At 29.8% G+C, this 18,487-nt stretch overlaps 2 protein-coding genes across 19 annotated transcripts in view; one reads left to right on the top strand and one right to left on the bottom strand.

Moving 5' to 3' along the window:
* The window catches only part of LOC127710370 (activated Cdc42 kinase-like), a 136,599-nt gene that overhangs the window by 109,236 nt on the left and 8,876 nt on the right, over positions 1-18,487 (bottom strand). For all 18 annotated transcript variants that reach the window (XM_052216167.1, XM_052216160.1, XM_052216159.1 and 15 more), the window contains exon 2: positions 6,623-6,677. The gene's annotated coding sequence lies outside the window, so the exon portion shown is untranslated. The remainder of the gene's footprint in view (positions 1-6,622; positions 6,678-18,487) is intronic.
* The window catches only part of LOC127710377 (uncharacterized), a 34,379-nt gene continuing 22,038 nt past the window's right edge, over positions 6,147-18,487 (top strand). Inside the window, exon 1 of the mRNA XM_052216204.1 lies at positions 6,147-6,537. Coding sequence (XP_052072164.1) covers positions 6,523-6,537 — 15 coding nt within the window. The 5' untranslated portion in view covers positions 6,147-6,522. The remainder of the gene's footprint in view (positions 6,538-18,487) is intronic.

Raw genomic sequence — 18,487 nt, 5'->3', positions numbered from 1 at the left:
CTTTGATGATATAAATCTATATTTGTCATCTTATTAAAGAGCTAGGTTTTTCTGGGTTTTTCTTATCTTGAAGGGTATATGACAATGAGCCTGCAACACAACACAAATAGCCAAAAGACATATAAAGTGCAACATACAACAACCACCAGCAATAGACAAATTCTGTATACACTACTGTTATAAGAGAGACATAGGTATTCCATTTCCAGCAATGTGTATACATTTTACCTGGCAAATATGAAAAATAGACAAAGTGTTTTGATACCATTCCTGATTGAATTTTGAAATGAAATAAAAGTTGGTGCCAAGTTCCCAGCGGTCGACTATAAGCATCCAGAAATATTTCACATCACCAAAACTAACATCCCCAATAGTATTCGTCTTCACACTTAGCCACAGGCCAACCAGCCTAGGTTGGAAAAACTTACTAACAGGCAGGAAAAACTTCTACAGACCAAAATTTTCCAAAAATTAGTGTCCGTCTGTGGCTGTAACAGATAATCGTGTAGTATTAGCTATGCTTATTCTGTACTGATGTCGTTTTCCTTAAAATTTACCAATTAAAACCTTCCTATTAAATTCTTGTGCTCCAAATAATTAAACAATAAACGATAAGGAAAAGAGTAAGCATTTTTTCATTTTGTGAATTTCTCTTACCCTGATTATCTCAGTATTTCTCCACCTGTGGGTAATCCAAGTATAGAATCATATAAACTATCATAATATAAACTATGAACTATCTATTCTATTGTTATTCTTTACATCAGTGACATATAACCCAGCATACACCCTGTGGAGCAATAATTTACCAATACACCTATCCTACATGTCACATATCATTTTCAGGTCACCTTTACACCTCATGGAACTAAAAACAGTTAAACCACCTATAATCTATACAAGGACAAGGATGTTTATAGTTTTATCAATTTTTTACCTTGTGTTTTGGGGCTGGGAGCTATTTACTATATTTTGTAGTGTACTCAATAATTTATACTAACATTTACTACATTCCAAAGTATAATCAACCACACGATGATCCTTATCTAGTTATACTACATCTGTCTGGGGTGTAATATAAAGGTACATCAATCTTGGGTGAAATATAAAGGTATGAAGCTGATTTCCATACTACACATGCGTTTCTTCAGTATGCAACTGCCAAATTTTCGTGACATTTACAGAGGAAGCCATTGTTTGCCCAATGTCTAAATAAACAGGGTCAGATCCAGTGCTGAGGATGGTGTTGTAATTGTCAACATTGGTAAGAATATTGCTGAAGCATAGCAAGACAAATTTATACCAAATTTATTTCTGATCAAAAGGGGGAGGGACCTTTTGCTCTATAGACCCTCACCTGAATTAATCAATATATATTTGACTATCACTCTGAATGACATAAACAATTGATCTTTCATCCTTTTCACCATTCTCTAAACTGCCCCTCAAGAAAACCCAGCAGTTGAAGGGTTACCTCCTCAGTTGGTGCCAAACAACAATACAAGGCCCCTTAACCCAAAAATAAAACAAAACAAAAAAAATAATATAAATACTAATTTATCAATATAGATATCTTAATAACTAATAAAATTTAAGGAACAGGACTATTAAAGATCAAAGTTTTCATGATGACTGTTAAGTTTCAATAATATCTATCCAAGTACAAGACAATTCTAAATTATTTTATGCAAAAAAAAAATTCCCAAGAAGATTCTGACTCAGCAATTCTCTGTAACTAAAAAAAAAATGTCTTTTCCTCCATATATGTCTGATACATCTTATGTTTTGACACCGACCCTTGATGTCTGGCAGACTGTTTCTCTATCATAGATCTTAATATGTGATAACTTACCTCAGATACAGGTAAATATAAGTCAATCAAAATTATCGATACCACAAAACTATCCAATAAATCAGTAAAATTATAAAATCCCATAAAGTCCTGTTTAAACAGACAAAGATGGACTCAGACGAGGTTACGGTTCTTTCTAAAACTTAACGTTACAATAATCAATACATGACTAAGTCCTCAGAAGCATTAGATATTGTAGATCAATTGCTATTGTGCCTGATCTAAACAATGGGCAAGGAGATCCAATCTACTCTTGTTTTTTGTTTAACAACAAAATATCGGCATTATATGGATCAGGAAATATTATCTATCACTTCATAATATTTGATTTATATTGATCTTAGTAAGACTATTATATTCTTAAATTAAACTTCAATGATATCTTGTAATACTGTAATTCATAGAAAGTTCTTAAATCTAAAAGTTTTAGATTGCATTGAATGTGATAACACTACCTTATTAAATAAAGTTTTTTATAATTTCACAGATTTGCAGAAAATTTAGAAATGCAAAACAGATATAAGAAGATGTGGTATAAGTGCCAATGAGACAAGTCACAATTTGTAAAAGTAAACCATTATAGGTCAAAGTACTGCCTTCAACAAGGAGACCTGGCTCTCACCGAACAAAAAGCTATAAAAGGCCCCAAAATGACTAGTGTAAAACCATTCAAACAGGAAAACCAAAGGTCTAATCTATATAAAAAACGAGAAACACTTATGAACCACATCAAAAAACCACAACCATTGAACATCAGGTTCCTGACTTAGGACAGGTGCAAACAAATGCAGCAGTCTCAGGTAATGAGAGAAAAATGGCAAGTTGTCAGAAATACAATGAAAAAACAAAGTAATTTTCAAAACAATTTTATTATTATCTAAACTAAACACTAGCTGTTTGTATAAACCTTATTCTCATAAATCAGAAAGTTCAAAAGGTGAACAATTCATTTTTTGTATACATAGGTGCCTTATTCTCTTCATCTTCTGTGTTTAATTGCATCTTTTACTGATGCCTTCAGCTAAAATACTCACAAGAAGTTATCAAGTTCCCAATGAATTATGATATACATTCAATAAAATGTATATACATTTATCGTCTGAAAATTCAATGTTGTTTTGAATGTATACTTTCATAAACAGTGGCATCTTGTATCTAAAAAGTCATTCCCCATCATGATTTGATTTGATTTTTGGTGTTTTAACGCCACTTTGAAGCACCGCTTTTGGGCTATTTTGTGGTGGCCAGTTGTTATTGGTGGAGGAAGCCGGGGTGCCCGGAGAAAACCACTGACCTTCGATAGGAAAACTGACAATCCTAGTCAATTAAGATTGGAGTCGAGTGCACGCACACGAGCGGGGTTCGAACTCACAACCTCAGTGTTGACTGGCTAGGGATTTCAGTAGTAACTACTTAGACCACTCGGCCACCGAGGCCCCCTTCCCCATCATGTGTCATTATCTTATATATCCAGGGGTCTTGAAATGTGTCTGGTGAGCTCACTTTTCAGGCAAATTTGGGCTTCACCAGACAACTTTGGAAGATGTCTGATCAAATGTGTTACAGAAACTATCACAAAACTTCAAATAATTATCTCATTTAATAGGAAGGATGTCTTAGAGACATATATTCTTAACGACTTTTTTGCTAAATGTCAGACATACAGACTAGTTCCAGAAAAAATGCAATATTCCTTGGGCCTCAATTAAGAAAGATATGGGTAATAGATAATTAACTGTTTTCTGTTATCTATTTGCAAACTGTAGTGGGATCTAATTATAATCCTTTCTTTTTACTGGAGGAAATACAAAGGCAGGAGAAAAATCATTTTCGAAAAATCAATCGTATTCTCAATGAGCAGTGCTTCTTTGCACAGGATGCATAAATTTTCCACTAATTTTCAAAATTACAAAATCACCATGGGTGCATATGCTGAGTTGTGATCTTTGTGGATTTGTATTTTAAAAACAGATTTATTTTCAAGGACAATCAATTCAAATCCTGCTGTAACCTTGACATTATTCACCAAAAGTAGAAAAAAATCTGATTTAATGCTCAAAAGATATTGTCCTTAAGTAGAAATCAAAACAATTGTGTTCAAACCTTAAATAATGGTACTGTGACCTTGACCTTTAAAATAATGCCTAAAAAGTCAAAAGGGTCTTCTTCCTTCTAAGTGGTATTCTCCATCTAAGTTTGATGGATGTTGGATATATCGTTCCAAAGCTAACATTCTTTTACTTTTTGCCCAAATTCAGTATTTCATTTTAAAATGTACTTGATTCATTTGTTCTCTACATGAATCTGGCCTTGAGGTCATAAACATTTCGAGCACCATTATCCTACTCAGACTCAGAAATCCACCAATCAAAATATTGGATTTGGTGTGTCAAGCACAATTTGTGTACTCCTAGTACTGAAAAAAGTTTTATGACCAAGGGGCCCATATCTCAAAATGACTATGCTGAACACTCTTTAATAATAATAATAATAATTCTTTATTTCAAGAGGGTTACAGAGTTAGCTACAAAACTAATCCTCCCTGAGGCCCTCATTGAAATATAACAATCAAAGAATTACAAAATAATCAAACAAACACACACATAAGAAAAAATGAGAAATTGTTGTGAACTTTACAATTTTCAAAACATGTAAAAATAGTGAATTTATATAGTATTCAGGCATCATTCAAATTACCTCAACAATATTTAAAATTTAAGAAAGTGTGTGAAAAATTATTATGCATATAAAATTATACAGCTTCAATGTTCCAACATGTATCTTTTTAAATCTTTTTTGAATGCACTTGTACCTGCAGTTGATTTTTTTCAGGGATATTGGTCATTTAAGGGCAATAACTCCTATAAGGCTATCCAATGGTTTTGGTTGTAAAGCATTTTTTATACCTTTTATTGCTGATCATTTATGCTGGGTACATTTTCTACTTATCTATTATAATTTTTAATATAAAAGACAAAAATCAGTGATTTCCTAAAAAAAAAAACAAATATTCTAATGCTGATCTTGATTCATAATAAATACTGTTGTCAGTATCCACGACTTCAAATATGACTCGACACTTCTGATCATGTCAAAATCTCATTCTTGTCTGTGTCGTTTATGAAATTTTGTTTACATTCAAGATTCTTTGTGTTCCCTTGCTTCTATTTTATCTATCTTGAGTAATTTACAGCAGTTTGAACTTTCTGACCTAGAGGCTTTTATGGAAATCTAACGTTTTTTCTTTGTGTCATTGAATATGATTGGCTAACACTGTATTTTCTTTGTGTCATTGGATTTAATTGGCTAACATTCAGTAAAAATTTTCAATCTATTTATCTACTTGAATTGAATAACTATATATCAAACATATTTGTATCAACTGATACACAAAGTATATAGAAATCCTTCTTTTAAACTACTTTTTTGGAAAGTTAAATGGAATCAATGCTAGTTAAGACTCTAACAAATAAAAAACAAAAGAAAATATTTTTTGTTTTGCAATAGAATAGGGTTAGTAAATTCTATTGAAGCCATGTGGACATAAAAGTTTTTAATAAACATGTATTTATCAAATACATAAACTATGCATATCCGAATAAACTATGTAAAATTTTCTTTTCAACAATAAAAGTACTCTATGTTTATCTCAAAGTGATTCATCTCATTTTTCCATTTTTTCTATTATGTTTTTTTTTCTTACTAAAAATGAATAAACTCAATCTATTTTAAATATCTTGCATTATTGATCTGTAAAGTAAAACTATCTTTTATCACTATTATCCTTATGCAATAAACAAGTTATCATTATTAACATCTAAACTCTCAAGTAGTAATTTAATAATTTCTATTGTTTACAAGGTCATGTACCAAAGAGCATGAAGCAGCCTAAAGTTCTACTGACCTACAATAGGATACAATAAGTTCAAGGTCAAGAGTTCTATTGATTCCTTTAATATTTATGTTACTGTTTACTATGTGACTAATACAAATCACATTATCTGGAAATTTTCACAACATCTTTTTTACTTTACACCTGACTGCTTTCAGCATCAGAAAATTTTCAGCAGAATCTTTGTAATTTATTCATCAAATTCTTCTTTGTTCTTCTTCTATTTAGTTCTACATGGCCCCAGAAGTTAATCATTTCCGCATTTTGTGGGACCAAATCAACAAAATCAGATTTTATAACAATTAATTCATATGATTATCCATTTGCAAACAATTTTACCAGATGATTTTGTCGCAGACTAAAAAGATAATGATCTTTATATAATTGCAGCTCATTACCAGTTACTTGGATTTATCCTGTTATTGGATATTTAATGCACCGATTTCTGTTCCACGACATATGACTCAACTTTTGAATTGATTTGAATAAAAAAAGTGAGGTTCAACATTGGAAACCACGACAAAGAGTTCATTATTCTATTAATAGCGATGATGATATTGTTGTTACTATTGTAATTGTGCTGGTTTTTACACGATACTATAAAAATCAATCACTCAGTACAAATATTGGGGCAGCTGAGTTAGGGGAGATCACTCTGTCAATGCAAGCGATGACATAAGCTTCTGGTTTTAATTGTAAAGAGCTCTAGCATTGACTATTGGGAAAACCATTAGAATGGGGATTTCCAAGTTAGACTGAATAATCAAGGACTAGAACGATGCATCAAAAGAAGGTAGGTGGTAAAAAAAGATGTATTATTATGATTAAAAGGATAAAATGAAAGTACATGTTGTGAAAAAATGAAAGTAGAAACTTACCTTTTCTTTACTTTTCATAGATTTTTTTTCAGCATTGTTCCATTTGTGGTTTTATCTGAAAATTAAAAAAAACTGGTTTGTTTTGATTTTATATTATGCAGGTAATGTGCATTATAATTCATTATTACATGAAGCTGTGAAATAATGCAGTGTTATGTTATGGGAGTGATATAGCTATAAACAAATGAAGGTAATTTAAACTTTTTTTTTAATTATTTTTTTTTTTCTGTCAGGAATAATATATTTTGGATCCTGCAGATTGATTTTCTGTATAAGATAATTTAAAAAACAAACAAACAAGCAAAATAGCCTTAGGTACTGAAAACAAACAGTGAGTAGTAAAAAATTATTTTTTTGGCAAAGAAGGTAAAAATAATATACAAATCTACTTTAAACACTTCATATTGAACATTATTCCATTAATTCTTTTGTCTTGGTACCTTTACTTTTGTTAGAGCAATAATTTTGTTCTACATTTTTTATAATAAATGTAATATAACAATATTTTGTTATGGGATTAACAAATGAAGGCAATATGTAGTTTAACTTTTTGAAATTAGAAAGGTTTTTTTTTTCATAATTGGGATTAACAAATGAAGGCAATATGTAGTTTAACTTTTTGAAATTAGAAAGGTTTTTTTTTTTTTCATAATTGGGATTAACAAATGAAGGCAATATGTAGTATAACTTTTTGAAATTAGAAAGGTGTTTTTTTTCATAATTGGGATTAACAAATGAAGGCAATAAGTAGTTTAACTTTTTGAAATTAGAAAGGTGTTTTTTTTCATAATTGGGATTAACAAATGAAGGCAATATGTAGTTTAACTTTTTGAAATTAGAAAGGATTTTTTTTTCATAATTGGGATTAACAAATGAAGGCAATATGTAGTTTAACTTTTTGAAATTAGAAAGTTTTTTTTTTTTCATAATTGGGATTAACAAATGAAGGCAATATGTAGTTTAACTTTTTGAAATTAGAAAGGTTTTTTTTTTCATAATTGGGATTAACAAATGAAGGCAATATGTAGTTTAACTTTTTGAAATTAGAAAGGTTTTTTTTTCATAATTGGGATTAACAAATGAAGGCAATATGTAGTTTAACTTTTTGAAATTAGAAAGGTTTTTTTTCATAATTGGGATTAACAAATGAAGGCAATATGTAGTTTAACTTTTTGAAATTAGAAAGGTTTTTTTTTCATAATTGGGATTAACAAATGAAGGCAATATGTAGTTTAACTTTTTGAAATTAGAAAGGATTTTTTTTTCATAATTGATATATTGCAATCTGTAGAATTCTTTTCTTCAGAAGATGAATAATAAAACCTTATGATATAAGTACTGAAAACAAACAAGAATTTATCAAGAAGTCATTTTATTGGCAAAAAAATATCAAAATCTAAAATGTTTGCTGTTGTTGGTTCTTTTGTCTTACATCTCAATTATAATTCATACTACAACTAAACTATAAGGTTATGGTACCAACCCTAAGGAAAATATAATGGGAACAGTATGGTATCACCATCTTTTTGAAAATAATCATATATTTTTTTAAATAATCTTAATTTTTTTTAATTTCAAAAATAATCTTATATGAGTGCTTCATTTAAACACAAGCATAAAAAATACAACTTTACTACACTTTTAAGGGTGTAATATACCCATGCTAGATTTAACATTTTTATTTTTGTTCTTTCTGACAATGAACTTGCAACAAAGAAAAGGTCATCAACCTCCATTTTATTACATTAAAAGAGTGCTAATCGTTACAATGAGATATTACAATCATGTGGAAAAAGCAAATAATTACATTTATAAGTGGAAATAACTGATCAACAACTACAATAAATCTAAATCTATATTACAAAAGTGCAAATTGAAAATCAATTTACTTTTTTCTTCATTCATTTTGTTAAATTGAAAATACTTCATATTAAATGCCGATTTTGTGTGACAAATTTTCCTGAATGAAACATGTAACAAAATATTTCATTTTAAAAATTAGTTAGAAGAATTTAAAGATTAAACATACGTCGAGTCAATTTTTATGAAATTCAAATCTTATGAGATTCAAATTTAGTATTTATATTGTTATATGTTGATCTTTATTTGTCTATTCAGGTTTTATTGTGTATTACAATGTCACATCTGGTTTAATTGTGTATTAAGTTGCTTTCAAATTGGCATATACCTCACATATCTGTTTATCCATATATATATTTATATATCAGAATGAAATGTATACTCATGTTTATCCATATATATATTTATATATCAGAATGAAATGTATACTCATGAATTAAAACATTGTAAACTTTCTTATAAAACAAAACCTGATAAAAATTGAGCGACTATGGCCGCTTAACATCCAAATGGCAAATATTTTCTTTTTTCCTTTCTAAGCAAACAACAGATATATATCAATAATTAAGGACAAAAATATAGGACAGACAGCAAACAATTCTGAAATAATGAAAAGATTTATAATTCTTTTGCTATACTTGGATAAATCTAAAGTTAAGATTAGATATTTTTCAAATTTTATTTTTACTATACATGCAAAGGAAAATATATCTATACTTCAAAATTTTGTTGAATTTCATTTTGATGAAAATAATGAGCTACTGTTTATCCCATATTCAATTAGAATAATCTCCACAAACACATAATTATTGTTGAGTTTTCTTGATTTCATTTTTATTAAAAATTTATAAAAGCTAAGTGAAATATTTAAAATTCTTTGGTTCATGTAATGTATGTTTTTAAACATTGTAAGATTTTACTTGAAGACACCAACGATTTTGCTAAATAGTCTTTTCCTAACCTTTATTTCCTAACATATAAAGAATCCTCTTAGCTGTGTTTAGCTTTTACAGTTACTTCCTTAAAAAACATTTTTACAATTAATTAATTTTGCAGTTCTAAAACATAATATATTTAATCTGATATAATGCTAATTTAATATAATTTTCCTGTTTTGTCATGTTAAATTTTTTGAATATGAATAACCTTCAATTTAGACAAAAGTTCTTATACTGTAGTATTTTTTTTTTTTTTAAATCAATGGTAACAATTATATTTTATATACCTATGGCATAGAAATCAGCTATTTACACAAAATTAAAAAATTACACTATTTTCCAAATGAAGTATTTTGCTTGAAAGAAAGATTATTCTTACAAAAACCCAACAAAAGGGAAGCAACTTTTGAAGAATGACAATATAGGTTGTTGGAAAAAATCATGAAAGTAACTGAATGAAAACTTTTAAAATATTGCTCACTTGTAAAATAAAGGTAAAATGGCCAAAACCCCTTTTTTGTAAAATTGAAAGATAACACCATTATGAAATATCATTGGTTTATCATCATGGTTCTTGAGAAATGACACAAATACCAGAATTATTTAGTTAGAGGAGGGACGACAGCCCAGGTGCCGTGTGCAAAAACTTTTCAGGTCATGTGGTTCCATTTCGGCTTCAGTTTTACAATTTTCAATATTGTAAAAGATCAATTTGTTCATGTTTTAATTTCAGAAATATTCTAATGCAATCATGGAAAATATAGCAACTTTTAACATGGAAAGATTTATTGATGATCGAAAATCTCTTTTACATAAAAATTTTACTTCTTTTGTGTAAATTGTATCTATAAAGATTATGTTCCATAATGGCGGGAATTTTTTTTAGGGGTGTAAAAATACAAGGCACAAATTTCTGTTATTATTCATTCATTCGTAAGTAAAAATCATCGAAATTTATAACAGTTAAGAATATTGTTCAAACAGCCTAAAAAATTAAGTCTCCATCCGTTGCTGCATAGTAAGATGCTAAAAAAAGACGATTTTCGAATAGAATTTCCAAACAAATTGTCAAATCTGTTGGTAAATATGTAAACCTTAGCCACAAAAACCATTTATTGTGTATTTTAAATATATTCAAGATAAAATGAAAATGTTCACTCAAAAAACTTGTAAAAAAGCTAAATATTTTTTGTGTATTGGTCGGCTTCGTTCTATTGTATAGTCTTATTTTTTTTTCTAATGATGATTGAATAAAGAGTCCAATATTTATAATTTTGTATTAAATTAAAGTTTTGACTCGAATAAAAGCTCAATATCAGTTAAATGACTTTAATAAACAAGTATTTAATTAATGTCCATGTCGTACGGAAAAGGCCCCAGAAAATAGCAGTAAAATAAGGGGATACATTTGTATATTCTCAGAAAATAATGACAAATACCAAATTCGATAATTATGTATACATGTATGTTAATTGTATAATCATAATAACTGTATATTACTGCTTATGTTTATAATCTCATTCGACAAATTTCAACTGTCCAGGTGATGAACAAGTCGATTTTTTACAATATTCTGAAATTGTAAAATGGAAACCAAAATTGAACCATGTGACCTGAAAAGTTTTTGCACATGGCGCCTGGGCTGTCATCCCTCCTCTACCCGCTGATCAATAATATAAATCCAATATGCGTGCGGTGTGCAGAGTGTCGTCCCTCCTCTGGTTATGAAATGTTGACCATGGTAATTACACAATTGTTTACCATACAAACATACTTATAACTCAATATAACATATATGCTTTAATCATAATATATCAAAATTAAAAATTGAAAAGATTCATATTTATCATTCAATGTACTGTATAAATATTCCTTTTTACATAAATTGCAATTGCTATCTTTTTTTTCTCTTTTAAAACATTCATTCTTAATGACAAACAATGATTTAATAGTACATCAATGAAACAAGCTTATCTTCTGTATCACTCTGTGCAAAGCGTTTGCTTCCGTTTCATCAAGAAATTACGCAACATAATTATCCTTTAATATAGTAAACCAATCATGCATTTCAATAAAATAAATATTTAAATATTTCGGTCAATAGATCTTGCTACATAGACAAATAAATCTAACAGTTTATACCTGGATTTTTTCGGTCACTAGTTTGAAATTTGAGTTACATTGTACATCTAACTTTTCATTCATTGATACGATATCAACGGTACTGAAATAAGTTTCCATTGATTAAAATGTCAATACTACTAAATAAAGAGAAATTCATTTTGAGTTCATTAAATATAGAGGGTGTTAAAGGGTTATTTTCGTGCAACATGTTTTGTCATTCGTGCAACTGTGAAAAAGGTTCGTTATTCACCGTGTTTCATGAAATTGTTAAAAAAATCAACGTGCAAGAAAATTTTAATTGTTCGTTCATCGTGAAATGGCAATTTTATTTCGCGTTCTTCCGTGCAGATACCCCCCTTTACGCCCCTCAATATAATACTAGGTGTTAAATTCAATGCTGAGTATCCATTCATTTTTTATGAATAAAATATTGAATTTTTCTACCTGGTATAATGTCATTTGTCTAGAAAAAATGTCTTAAATATTTAAGTAAAATAAAGTTTCAATGCTTGCTTATAGAAATCATAAATTAAAGTCTGTGAATACACACTGCTTTCCCGAAAAATATTAACAAATATTTTATCAAATCTTGGATTCAGGTTTACATAGTAAAAAGTAAAACAAACCTATAAATGATTTTCATATAGAAATAGGATGTGGAATGATTTCCAATGAGACAACTCTCCACCAGAGAATAAATGACATAGAAATGTAAGTTTAACCAAATTGCTGTGTTTCTACTTTGATCACATAATGAAAAACTTAAATTAAAGAATGTAATTGAGAATAAAACTTGAAATGTGTATTGAAGATATGGACAATTCAAACTACATGTAGATACAGTATGGTCTGAAGTTTCTGTGTTTAATTTGGGAATGTAGGTCACAGTGACTTAATTGATATTGAAATATATTGTATGGTGTTAGAAAATTGAGTCACTATGACCTACATTCCCTTATTTAACACAGAAGCTTCAGACCATACTGTATCTTTACATGCAATTTGAATTTTCCACTGAATTATCACTGATATGTTATAATGAATTTTTGAAATATGACCTTATAAATGGAATTACAAATTAATCCATCCTTAAAATACAGGTCAAAGTGATACAGTTTTTGTTAAACTGTGTTCTGCACAAATGGACTGCAATGGTAAAAAAAATTAAAATATAAGGAGATGTAGTATAATTGTTCACCAAAGACAAGAACAAAAGAACTAAAAAGTGAACATATACAAAAAGTGACTCAAATTCATAAAAAAAACTTACAGTAATCCACACATACAGATGTCAGTAAGCACACAAAGAAAAGAAAAGTAAATTATGGCACACTATGATAATAAATAAAATCACTAATATATTTTGTTCAAGCCCTGTTCATTATTTAAAAAAAACAACATTTTCAGTCCTAAATAAAATGGCAGCTCATTATCGAACTATTCTAGTCACTTTGTTGATTTTTTTTAACTTCATTATGTATTGAAAAGAAAGTAGCATATAAAAAGTTATTATTATACAAATGCATCTGTTTTTAAACTGGTTCAACTATCATTGACAAAGAATGTGAAGGAATTGTATAATTTAGGAAATGATTAGAATACCCCACAGATGAGATTTTCTTTACAATCCTCTAAATTGCTATATTATGTAAATTTTGTAGTTTTTGCTATGATTGTATTGAATATAATTGCAATAGTTTTTATATACATTTTGATAAACCTATAAGCTGTATTGTGGGTCTCATTGGGGTCTATGCGTGACACGGGATTGGCCGATTTTTTGTAAGCGTGACTCGTGGAAGTCAAATTATTGTAGTGAAACCGGGAAACGAAGTCATGTGGGACACATGAAATTACAAGCATTATTATTTCAATGATAAGTGGGATACAGGAATCTGACAAAACAATAAGTGGGATCCGGGATCAGACCTCCCAATGAGACCCTGTGTATTGCTTTTGGTTTAAAATAAACTGTTAATCAATATATTAATTTTCTACATCTTGTCTCAATGAATAATCCTAAGTTTCACTGAGTTTGAATATCATTTATCAATAACAAATTTCATAATTATACATAAAATGTTACTTCCTATCTTTGCTAAATACTTTCAGAAACTGATATTTCAATTTTCATCCTTATTTTTTAATTCATTCACAACTTTAACAATAAAATTCAATTTTAGGTATTGCAAGCAAAGCTCGTAAAATGATACCCTCTGCCACTTGCAAAAATCCTTGATTTTCTTAGGGAAACACAGAAATAATGAAGTTCAAAATACAAAATAGGTGGCACACAATGGCATTATATGGTTAAGATTCTGAGAAGGTTTCAATAATTATGGTTAGTAGTTTAGGAGTAGCAGATACAAATGTGTACTATATTGAGCAGATATGATCAGTGGAGGATCCAGAAACTTTCATAAGTGGGGGCCCACTGACTGCCTAAGAGGGGGCCCACTCCAGTCATGCTTCAGTAATTCCCTATATAATCAACCAAATTTTTCCCAAAAAAGGGGGGGCCTAGGCCCCCGTAAATCCGCCTCTGATGATAACGTACATGTCATCAAAAAGGAAACACCAAAAACATTTACATGACGAAATAAAATAGGAGATTTAAGAGCATATGATATGAGTAAGATTCTGTCAATGACACTAACAGTACCAATTTTACTGCACCAGATTGGTATTTTGACGGTTAAGTTTCACCAAATTCTGTCAAGCAGTTCAAGAGCAGTTGCAGATACAACTAGGGGCTCTAAAGAGCCTGTGTTACTCACCTGCATCTTCAATGATAGCCATTTTTTGGTAAAAATCATCATGAAAGGGCAATAACTCTGTAAAGTGTTAACCGACAATTTCAGACATGTTGACATATTTCCACATCTTGTCCTGCTGATCATTTTTGATTTTTGAAGTTTCTATCTACATTTGTATCTATTACACTTTTCAGGATAATAGGCAAAAAACTAAAAAAAAAAGGCAAGAGAAATAACCCAAATGACAGGTCGAATAAAGATTTCCGCAATGATGGCTTATATGTAGATCTTGTCTTGCTGATCATTTTTGCTATATAAAGTTTATATCTATCTATAAAAGTTTTCAAAATAAAAAAAACAAAAATGCAAAAAATTAGAAGAATCATTATTAAAGGGCAATAACTTCAATAAGGATTCGACTTACGAGTTATTTGTAGAACTTGACTTGTTAATCATTTTGGCTTTAAAGTTTCTTTCTACCTATTTTAATTTTTAAGACATAAGGCTACAAAGCAACAAAAAAAAGCAAAAAAAATGGGTAAAATCGTTATTAATGAGTAATAACTCCAATAAGGAGTCTTCTGAGGATTCAGCCATATTGACATTTATGTAGATCTTGTCTTGCTTATCATTTTTCCTAAAACAATTTCTATGTATCTATTAAAGTTTTCAAAATAATAGACAAAAATGAAAAAAATGATAAAATTTTACATTTTAAGGGCAATAACTCCTATAAGAATTAGTCGAACAGCTTTGACTTAAATGGACATTCTCAACATTTCTGCAACTGTCAGATTTTCTCTTTTCATAGCAGTTTTCAAGTTAATAGACAAAACTTGCATTTTACCTGTATGTTCTTTTTTAAGCCATGTAGGCCATCTTGGTCAACTGGCGGGGGGCACTTTTTAAAACTGGATACCCCAATAATGATTGTGGCCATGTTAGGATAAATATGGCTCAGTAGTTTCAGAGGAGAAGATTTTTGTAAAAGTTAATGGAACGATGACAACGGACGATGGATGCCAAGAGATGAGAAAAGCTCACTTGGCCTTTCATCCAGGTGAGCTAAAATGGGACAGAAGGAAGGACGAATTAATGAACAATCAAACAAAAAAAAGGATTCCTTCATCATAGTTAAGTAAAGACAGTAACTTATTTCATTTTCAAAAATTTTAGCTTTGAAAAATAAACAATAAATTTAAAGGATGACACAAGTATAAAATTACTGGATTCCTACACTAAGCTTAATTCTCAAAAGAGCCGGATAAGTCAAGCTATTTACAACTAATTTCTACAGTTTACTCTTATATTGTGCTGTTACACCAGGTGAGGGTCCAGGTTGAGCACTCATAAACATGTATAATCCCACTACAGTTCTTGTCCAAAGTCAGGAGCCTGTCAATGACAGATGAGACACTTGTCTATTGATTGAGATTGTATGTTGACCAAGTAGATGTATTTTGGTTATTTGTGCTGTTTGGTTGCTGTCTTATTGGTGTATAACTCACATCTCTTTTTATTTATGAAGTAATTCGCATCATCTGCATCTGAGTAATAGACTTCACAAAGAACTAAAAACACCAAATCTTAGATATAAATAGAAGACCAAAACTGGTTTTTGCATCACTCAAAAATCAAAATTTAATAACACAAAGAAACATCATTTTTGGGCCTAACTCTTTTAGAAATATACTTTGAAGACAAAATTTGCATGCATGTTTGAACAATATGATTCCCTATTGACAAATCTGAAGGTTAAAATTGTACTCATCCTCAGGTCACTTTAATTTTTCTTTTACTAATTACAGTATAAAGTTCAAGATTAGATGCAATTATTACAATTTAGTTTTCTGTACCAATTTTGCAGCAGGTTTGAAATAATTTCAAATTCAATATTTAAGGCTAAAATAAAGTATGACTTACATAAGTTGCTAAATATAGCTTCATAAAAAATGCATGAAATAAATGACGCATTTTAATATGGACCATTATTATCACAGGAAGTATGTTCTTATGCAACATATGTACATAATGTATTCAATCAATAAACATCTTTAGCAACCTGTGTATTGAAGAAATGGTCCAAATGTGAGTCATCTTATACTTTTCTGATAATTTAAGTACTAGTTCACTCACTTAGAAGTTTGCAGATTTTTGGTAATATTTTTAAATGCTATAATTTTTTTTATATTGGCATCTAATCTAGGAGGTCCTAAACACTTGTCAAAGATATTGATTGATTTATCGTTGCATCAGCCGAAAACAGCTATATCAAAGATACAATAATCTAGTACAGATGCTGACAAAAAGATCATGCAGTCATACATGTCATAGTCATGCATACAGCCATTCAGCATTCTTTTTCTTTAGGAAAATCAAAGGTCCATCTTCTCTATTTAAATATAAGGAGATGTGGTATGATTGCTAATGAGACAACTATCCATTAGAGACTAAAATGTCTTTGATGAAAGCAAAACTAGTTAACTGCATGGTAATTGTATGGCCTTCAACAATGAGCAAAACCCATACTGTATACATGTAGTAAGCCATAAAAGGCCCTGACATGACAAAATGTAAAACAAGAAAACCAATTTTATGTACAAAACAAAAATTATGAAAATTAAATATGATATACAGCAAAGAACGATAATCACTGAATTGCTGGTTACTAAGGACAGGCAGATAGGGAATGTGGTGTTTGTGAGTGCTGGGACAGTGGTGTAACAGACTAACTGTAAAAATAAGTTGAAAATGGCTTAACTCATTTGATCAGCACATAGAAAAGAAAACCAACTATTGAACTAAAATACAATAACCATAAAGTACAAATCTAAGAGTACGTACTGGCAGTTACTGAAAGATAGTTCAAAGTCTGTAATCCTATTCACTTTTCTCTTTAAATATGCATAGTGCAGATGCAGCTTCAATCATAAAATGTAAGATGCTGACATGGAACATGAGTATTATGTTTCAGTCAGGTGTATCTCTCTTTAAGTCAGAGATTTTTTTCAAACTGTTTCAAGCTATTTCAAGCTATTACAATCATTTACATGACGGGTGCCACATGTGGAGCAGGATCTGCTTACCCTTCCATAGCACCTGAGATCACCCCCAGTGTTGGTGGGGTTCATGTTGCTCAGTCTTTAGTTTTCTATTATGTGTTTTGTGTACAATTGTTTGTTTATTGGTCTTTTTCTTTTTTATAGCCATGGCGTTGTCAGTTTATTTTCGACTGAGTTTGAATGTCCCTTTGGTATCTTTCGCCTCTCTTTTAATCTCTTTCTATCAGACAATTTTCAGAGTATTCTAGCAACTTTCAATATAAAAAAAGAATTTGCATTAAAATAAAGTTTACATTTTACAGTTATATATTAATCCATTATTCACAAGTATAAGGTACCATGCTGTACTAACGTTGATATCTTTAATGAAAAAATTGATCGCTTCCCATTTTTTTTTTCTACCTTAGTTATTTTTTTAGATTACGATTATTCATGTCTGACAAATTCACAGTATGAAAAGCTAGAAAAATATAAAGAAGTCATAAAAATACTAATGTTTCTTCCCATATTACACAAGCTGCTAAAAGTTGAGTATAAAAATCACAAGTTTTCTGCTAATTTAAAAAAATCTATCATTTCTACATAGAAGATCAAGTGCATGCTCTGTTAATTACATTTAATCTGTGTCCCAAGCCTAATGCCTTTGACCGATGTACCATTACCATCTTAATCTCCATTAATGCACCTTATCAACATTGTCAACACTGATGTGATAAAAATTGATGAGATCTATGTGTCCTAGAGCCATCAAAATCAAACAGCTAGTAATGCCATATCATAATTCCAATACTAATAAATTTCTATTAATTTATAAACTGTCAATATCTTCATTAACTTCATCAATTTGAAATGGACATCATCCGAGTATTAGATCAAATACCTTTTCCCCGAAATTATTTTGCACTAGAAATAAGGGTCATTTCAATTAACAGTCTAGATAATCATAAAGGAAACATAATGGATACACGTTGATTTATTAAAAAGATACCAAGAGCTCAAAGGGTATCCATTGTGTCTCTCATTTTATCTGCTGTTGAGAATACTTTTCTTAATTAGACTCTATTATAGGTAAACCCAAATAACCACCAAATTCTCTTAAATTTTGCCTCAACAAAATCCATAAAT

The sequence above is a fragment of the Mytilus californianus genome, unplaced genomic scaffold (genome assembly GCF_021869535.1).
Source record: "Mytilus californianus isolate M0D057914Y unplaced genomic scaffold, xbMytCali1.0.p SCAF_75, whole genome shotgun sequence".
Classification (NCBI taxonomy): domain Eukaryota; kingdom Metazoa; phylum Mollusca; class Bivalvia; order Mytilida; family Mytilidae; genus Mytilus; species Mytilus californianus.
This window is presented reverse-complemented; position numbering and strand designations above follow the sequence as displayed.